We start from the raw sequence: 8,687 nt of genomic DNA, 5'->3' as shown, positions 1-8,687 counted from the left end.
GCAGCTGATATTGGCATTGGGATATCCGGGCAGGAGGGCATGCAGGTCTGAGCCGAGGTCTTTCAATATAGAAAATGTTCTTCTGCTCCTGTTACTGTCTGAGATATTTCATGCCTCCTCTTTGTCACCTGCAGGCAGTCATGGCGAGTGATTATGCCATATCTCGCTTCAGACACCTAAAAAAACTTCTGCTGGTTCATGGACACTGGTGCCACACGCGACTCGCCAACATGATCATTTACTTCTTTTATAAGAATGTGGTGAGTCTTGTAGATTTTGTTAGAGAATCATCAGTTTTATTGAACATATCGCCCTGGTTTTATCATCTAACCAGGTGAATTTTGACGTGTTTCTCAGGCTTATGTGAACCTGCTGTTCTGGTATCAGTTCCTCTGCGGCTTCTCTGGCACCACCATGATTGACTACTGGCTGCTGATTTTCTTCAACCTCCTCTTCACCTCTGCCCCACCCATCATGTTTGGGATAATGGACAAAGACGTTTCTGCAGAGATGCTGCTGGGCGTTCCTGAACTGTACCGGACAGGACAGGGTGCAGGGGTCAGTGACATTCGCAAACTTTAGCCGTTGCATATTCATGAAATTTTACGCTTTGTACTGAAGTGTGTTTTATTGTAGGAATACAAGAAATCAACTTTCTGGCTTTCCATGCTCGATGCCTTCTACCAGAGTCTGGTGTGCTTCTTTATTCCATACCTGGTAAGAGAAACATTTAAATGCTCTGTCTTTGATTATATGTGGTTGAATGATGATGAATCTGTCATAGTGGGTCCTCTGAGTTGTTTTACCCTGAGTTATCTGCTTTCTGCCTAAAATTTGACAACATGTGTTTTTCTCCCTCAGGCTTACCGGGATTCAGACATTGATGTTTTTACTTTTGGAACTCCTTTAAACACAATTTCTCTATTTACCATCCTGCTGCATCTGTCAATAGAGATCAAAGCCTGGGTGAGTACTGAACTGATGGATATCTATTTCTAGATATAATCACACTACACCTCCAGTGAGCCCAAACTCTTATCATTAAATAGTTCAGTCAGCATGCATTTTAAGGCTAATGTATTGCACAGTTCTTTGTATAACATCTACAAACTGGCACTGCACTAAATTATTCACAAGATTTTGAATATATTCGCCAAACGTAGAGAAATGACAGATGTCTTTGACTGATGGGACTGTTACTGACTCTTATCGCTACTTCATGCATTTCTCTCATAGACGGTGGTTCACTGGGTAATCATGCTGGGCAGTGTGGCAGTGTACTTCATTGTGACATTGGCCTACAGCGCCATCTGTATCACCTGTAACCCCCCATCCAACCCCTTTTGGATCCTCCAGAGCCAGATGGCCGACCCCATGTTCTACCTTGTCTGCATCATCACCACTGTGGTGGCTCTGCTGCCCAGGTACGATCGATCAGTATTATCCTCACTGTGCCAGAGACCTAGAGGTGTGATGCTCCAGTTGTTATTTTTTTTAATATTACCTTTTTGTAGTGTTTCAAATACTTTCTAATATTGGTAATGCTACTTTAGGCCTTTTTTCTGGGTTTTTAACAAACATTCCCAAACATCTCTGATTCTCTTATTTACTTCTAACTTTTGTCTCCTGTTACATGTAGAAATATTTTTGAATAGTAAAAACAAAAGGTGAAACACTGGTCTATAGTGCCACACTAGCATATAACATGTCAGTCACATGTCAGTATATTTGACTGAAATGTGCTCCAATATGAGAAAACTAATGCTATAGTGGCCATTTCTTTTTAGTTAACCTTGTGTAATCAGGGCTGCAACTAACAACCATCTTTCATGATTATTAGTCTTAAAAAAAAGTATTTTTTATTAATGCACATTTAAACGCACATTACACAGACACAAAACTGTATGGGACGAAGGGCGTTTACAAAACAAACAAACTGGGACAGAACAAACCAGAGATTGGAGGGTGGAATTACGAGAGGGGGTGTTGAGCAGGTATTGGAAATAAAGCAGATAATAAGGAGGTTGATAAATGTGTTCTGGACATGATTTTCATGATCATTTTTTTGTACTGGTCTTAAAACGTCAGAAAATAGTGAAAAACTGTCCTCGCACTGACCTTTCACATCTTACAGTAAATAGAGAAAATCTGTGTTGTCAAATGTTGCATGCTTTAACCATTCAGGCTTCGTATCATCCTTCAAATACAACAATTGAAAATACATCTTCACATCATAACGATGAGAGATCATAAATAATAGGATTTTCATAGGACACAAGTGGATAAGGTTTTTTGGAGTATGCATTTGACTCTTGCAGATCATCAGCTGATACGAAATCAGAAACAAGGTGAGGAGGTCGAGGCTGATTTGTAATTAAATAATGTTAATTGTGAAGATCAAGAATGACTGCACCACAGCTCCGTCTTCCTCTCGCTTGCTGATGCGTCTGAAAGTGCTGATATTTAGAGGGAATGCTCTGATTTACATCAAAGGGCCGCATATTTTTCACTGGCCTACTTTCTCACCACCACACTCACTCCCCCAGGTACGTGTTTCACGTGCTGAGGAACTCTATCGCCCCCTCCCCGCTCATGCAAGCCAGGCATCTGGACCGGCTGGATCCCTCCTCCAGGGAGCAGCGGATCAAGGAGTGGAGGAGCTTCAGGGGCGGAGGGCATGTCAAACACTCCAGGCTGTCTACCCCACCATCTCCCACCCTGGAGACCCCTACGGACATTTATCCCCAGTCTCCCACTGTCTCTGATATCATGGAGGATGAATTCACACTGAATACCATCACTGAAAACTATCACAGGCCCGTATGTACGTGAAACACAGATTTGTTTGCAACTTGGCAGAAACAACATTAAGATGATTATTTATGAAGTAAATTGTCAATACTGTGGATACATCCCAGCGTCATGTCTCTTTCCTGGGGGTGGGGGAGGTGGTCTTACATAAATGCAATCAGGAAGAAATACTCCTCATCTCTGTCTTGTGACAAATCATTGATTAGGGTGATGAGTTCATTTTTTAATAAACTGCTTGACAAAAAAGCATGTAGGTCCTCTCCTCCTTACACTCATCATAACAAGCTGCCATAGCGAACACATAAGCCTGTTACTTTCCTGATGGGTTTTCAGAGCACGGTGGTAACCCAATTAGTCATGCCACCCACCCCTCCAAAAAAGTGGCACTTTTCCAGAACAAAATGCTTTGCTGGTTTAATATATTCCTCTCACCTAGATACCCTAAACAGCCACAATGCATCCTGTCACTGTGGCAAACACATGTGGTTCCCGGACTGTCCATTCAATTTGCCTGTGATGACACTATAATGATTTTCTTTATAGGCTGGGCCTTTGTTTAGTGTTGTGTAACTTAAATTTTTGCTGTGGAAATACATGTAAATTAAATCAAATGTTGTCTATGTGTGTCTCACGTCCTCTTATTGGAGATGCGACATCTAACAAAGAAAAAGGTTAATTATGAAGAATCTGAAAAGGAGGCTTCGAAGCGATAAAGTCTGATGGTTTTTTCATGGGAATGGAGTTTGCACAAGCCAAATCCACTTGTAAAAAGGGCTGAGTTATCATTGGCATACTTCATTATACAGTAGCAGCTCTGCTTATATAACGTCCCTCTGTCTCCAGTTAGATCACTGCTGCCCTCTCGTGTTGAATACAAACAGCTGCAGAAAGGTCAAATGGGACAAAGTCAGAAAAACAGATCAAATCAGGCTTCATTGAAGTAGACTGAACAACAATTTAGTTTGTTAAACACATTTTTCTACTGAGAATTATGTGGAGCGTAAGTTAAAGAAATGACGGTTATAGTGATGCACATCAAACAAACACATACATGAAAACCACATTAATTGTGTGATGGATATTTCCCATTTAATTGACAAATTATCAAATAGCTACAAGGCAGACATTTTACACTTGTTTTAATGTATAATGTGACAGTGGCAGGGTTGGACCATTTTTGCTTAAAATAAAGTTGTATAGATTGTAAAAAAAAAAAAAAAAAGATTACAATAAAACATAAAACCTAACCAGATATTTGGCCTCTATACATCCAGTGTTGAAACCTTCATCTGTTTTAGCCAATGATCCTGGACAAACAATGTTAAATAATGTACAGCTTGTATAACAAAAATATAAATAAAATGAAAAATAATAAATAAAATATCAAAAAATATATATACTGTATATATATATAAATATATGTATATAGTATACAGCCCTCACATTTTTGTAAATATTTTATTATATCTTTTCATGGGACAACACTGAAGATATGACACTTTGATACAATGTAAAGTAGTCCGTGTACAGCTTGTATAACAGTGTAAATTTGTTGTCTCCTCAAAATAACTCAACACACAGCCATTAAGTGAAAATGTTCAAATTGTGCCCAAAGTGTCAATTCTTTTGTGTGGCTACCATTTTTGCTAAAGACACTGAGGGTAAAGGTGATGGACTGTCCAACATGTCTCCAGACCTAAACCCAATTAAGCATCTGTGGGACATCCTCAAATGGAAGGTGGAGGAGCGCAAGTTATTTTGAGGGGACAGCAAATTTACACTGTTATACAAGCTGTACACTGACTACTTTACATTGTATCAAAGTGTCATATCTTCAATGTTGTCCCATGAAAAGATATAATAAAATATTTACAAAAATGTGAGGGGTGTACTCACTTTTGTGAGATGATAATATATATTTTTGTCTTGAATATTCACGATAACAACCTGTAACTTTTACCAGAGTTTTTTTATTCTCCCTATATGTGATAATCTTTGTATTGGATGATTAATTATGTCGTTTTAATTGTGATTTGTCACATCCTGGAGAATTTACTGGACACATTTAGAAGATGACAGCGGAGTTTGAGTTAAATAAAATTCAGACTGTGACCACAGAACATAAGCAGACATAAGAGAGGACTATCAGTATGACCAGCTTGATGTCTAAAACTGTGTTTAATATATTAAAGCCTTTAAATTAAATAACAAACATTTACATATTTAACTGATGCCCAGAAATTGCAAGCTGAATGAAATGTGTGTTTCTATTGAAACACACATTGAATGATACATAAATAGACAAAACACCTATTGTGTTTGTCTGGAGGTATGACTCTTGTTCTCACTCAACTGGAAAATCTTGTTCTCTGTCCTGTGTTACAGTTAACACTCTTCCTACCAAAGCTTGAATACAGCAAGTCTGGGCAGGGTCTCTGCCTCTCAAACTGACTAATGGGCTACTATGTAGGGAAACACAAACTGTTGCAGATGTAGATGAAGCAATTTCTGAGACTGTGTTCAAGGTAAATGATGAAATGAGACGCCTTTAACCTGACCAACCAGCAGATGGCAGATCAAAGTCCTTTTCACACAATGGTTAAAATGTTGCTGCGAGTGGGTGTGAATAAGGATCATCCTTCATAAACCAAAAGAACCCACTACATCCAAATTTCACATCACAATATCCATGTATTTGAAGAAAGCTAAGCGCTCACATGATGGCCAGAAATCCATGTTTTTGGATGAAAAAGGGGTACGTTAAGGGTGTCATTAGTCTTTTATCAAATTCACTGCAGGTAAAAATAAAAGAGATAGCTTTACAAAGGTCCCATCATTTAGTGATAGAGAATCTGTCTCTCACAGGACACTACAGTGTGATACTTTACACCAGTTTCACAGTAAATGTGTAACTGTGCACTCACTGTGGTGCAATCCTCCTGACAGCCGTCTCTAAAGTCTCGTACTTCATTAACACCCTTCCACCCTGTCTTCAGCCTACCAGGTAGGCATCATATCAGGGAACCACATGCGGCCCAGGTGCTTGGACACTTCGCTGTGAATCTGCTCCATGTTGTAGCTGCTGTCTGGGATCAGCACCTCCTCCATGATTGACAGCTGAGTAAGCCTGGCCCCGCACATCTTCACAAACTCCACAAAGCCACTGCAGGTCACTTCACACTCGCCTAGGCCAATGGCCGTCAAGCTTTTGCAGCGCTCTGCGATGCGGATGAGCTCCTCATCCAGGGGCTCGAGGCCGTTGGCACACACCACCAGCTCCACCAGTCGAGGGCAGTTCAGACCGATGCGGCCCAGCATCTCTTTGCTGACCGCGCGGCCAAAGTACAGGTGGGTGACGGGCGTCTCCTCGCGGAAGAAGGGCTCAAACTCCTCTTCATAGAGGAAGAAGTACATGACGATGTTGACCTTGGGTGAGTGTCGCACCAAAGCCTCCCAGCTGCTCCGCTTGATTGCGTGAAAGTGTGTCTGGCCAGGGTTTCCGCTCGCCACATCAATGCGCAGGTGCTCCAAGTGGACATGTTTTTCAGAGGAGAGGGCGAGCAGGAGCTCATCACTCAGGAGATGATAGTTCAACGCCAACTCCCTGAGACCGTGGCACTGGTCTGCCACACAGAGGATACCTGTGGACAGGGTCACAGACAGGTCAGAAGATTCAGAAAATCATCATCATTGCACAAAGGACATTGATTTTGGTCCGTCCATCCTATAAAACTACTGCACTACCATTGTCACTCTGTTTTTATTTAAAATTACATGACCAAATTTTAAATCCCACATCAATGTTTAAGTTCCAAATTCTTTGGTTTTTGACCAAATATTGTCAGTAAAATAACATTACCTTAAAGGTGTTTTGAGCTCACTCAACTCCCTCTAAAAACAGCACACCCTCAGTTAGGCTAAACCTTGATAAAAACTTAAAAGGGTTAATTATATAAAAAATGTCCCTCCTGTGCAGCTGTCATTGGGGGGAGAAGCTATACCTAAACCATTTTTGTACAATCCTCTAAACAGTTTATTATTTCTACTGTAAAGTTGCTTCTATGGGGATTGAAACACTTTTGCTCATGTGAACATTCAAACTAAGAGGTGCAGTTTTTCCAAGTTGGCTTGTATCATACTGACATTGGCATTTAGCTAATTTAGTGCAGTTTTACTGAGCTGTTGGCATGACTGTGGCCTCTTAGTCTTTTGTCAAATGTATTTGGCTCCCATAAAGTCACAAAGTAAAATGAAGGGCATTTTGGTAGCCAAGGTGTTCAAGACATTAAAATGGAGTTAACTAGCCTAGTTAAGTTCAGGAGCAGGACCAGCCTGCTCATCCCACCGAGCCATACAGCGCATTCCTCTCTCTGATCATCACTACTCTCATCCCTCCATCCTTCCCCCATCTGTCTCTTTTCAACCAGTGCACACCCTCCCATGTCTCATTCAAGGTACTGTCCGGGGGCATGTAACTGACACATTGTTTTGGTCTTTGTTGCGTGTGAACTCTGTAGTTAGCTTACAACAATGTGGTTCAAGCCCGACCAGAGACATTGGCTGTACATTATTTCCCTCTCTCTTGTTTCTAATTTCCTGCAGACTTACAGTATGAACTTACTCATGTAATCAAAACAGAAAAATATATTTTGAGAAGTTAATTTACCTGCTGGGGAGACGTGAGGGCAGCTGCTCATCTTCAGCAACTTAAGGGTGTCACTGTTGTTGGCGACCAGCACCTTCAGGGACGGGTCGTCCACTGGAGTGTCATCAATCTTGATGGAGGACAAGGACTTGGAGTTGACAAACACCACAGTCAGTGCAGACACGAAGTGGGCCTGAGGAGGAATAAACAACAGTAAACCAGGACTTCTTATCTTAGACACTTTTTCATAGTCACCAGACAGTTTGCAAAAGGTGTTTTTTTTTGTTTTTAGATCTCAACAGTGAAGAGAGACAAATACAACCTTCAGTTTAACATACAACTGGAATACCTGATGTGACTTGCTCTGCTCTTTGTGTGTGACAAATAGGGCAGAAAACAATGTTCAGATAAGCATGTGAAATAGAAGCTGCCTCTTACCTGAGACACATCCATGAAGCTCGGCCGTGCCGTGGAAATCAGCCCCAGGGTCTTAATGGTACAGTTCACCAGCTGGGAGAGAATGTCACAGGCCGCCTCTGCAGACTCTATGCAGCTGTCCACCTGATTTACCAGCAGTGATTCACCCAGTGGGTAAAAAATAAATAAAAACAAAGAAAATGAGGAATGGAGAGACGGAGGTGTAAGAATCATTTCAGCCTGGATGTGTTAAGCCTACTAATGCAAAGACAGCTGATGCGTCATGATTGATTCTACAGCAGATGGTTTGGATTTAAGATGGCACATATTGTTTTTAAGACAGCTGTGTTGTGAAAATGGAGGAGGAGAGGAGGCCAGAGGAGGTGAAAGAGGAGACGAAAGGGGGTGACAGCAGGGGAGGCTTTTTCTCCTTTTTTTTTTTTTTTTTTACCTTGAAGCTAACATACTGCAGGTGCTGGGCGTGCTTCTTGATGATCTGCTGAATGAGGTCAGGGTGAGTGGAGCGCAGGTAAGACGTGGCCGGCTGATTGAGCTCAAACTCAAACCTCCTCCACAGGTCGGGGGTGTGAAAAACGTCATTCCAGCGTCGGCACACAGATGAGGCCCTGGCGCGGTCGATGAGTGACAGATGCTGGAAGATCTGGAGGACCACATGGTGGGGCAGGTTACCCCAGTCCTCTGCTCGAGACAGGGCGAAGCTGGACAGCCCCCGCCGCTTCCGTCTCTTGGCCCTCTCCTCACGGGAGGGGAATGCCGGGGGCTTTGATTTGAGACCTGTCCTTCCTCGTTTCAT

The 8,687-nt window shown here is 41.8% G+C and overlaps 1 protein-coding gene across 1 annotated transcript; it reads right to left on the bottom strand.

Annotated features, from left to right (window-relative positions):
• Positions 1 to 5,808: 5,808 nt before the first annotated feature.
• Positions 5,809 to 8,687, bottom strand: fbxl3l (F-box and leucine-rich repeat protein 3, like; the record flags this gene model as incomplete). Its single annotated transcript, XM_083980215.1, has 4 exons — positions 5,809 to 6,452; positions 7,478 to 7,649; positions 7,895 to 8,017; positions 8,325 to 8,687. 4 exons carry the CDS (start codon positions 8,685 to 8,687, stop codon positions 5,809 to 5,811), a joined length of 1,302 nt encoding a protein of 433 aa, XP_083836341.1.

This window comes from Trachurus trachurus (genome assembly GCF_905171665.1).
Source record: "Trachurus trachurus genome assembly, chromosome: 10".
In the NCBI taxonomy this organism is placed as follows: domain Eukaryota; kingdom Metazoa; phylum Chordata; class Actinopteri; order Carangiformes; family Carangidae; genus Trachurus; species Trachurus trachurus.
The sequence above is the reverse complement of the archived record's forward strand: the minus strand, read 5'-3'. Positions and strand labels throughout refer to the sequence as shown.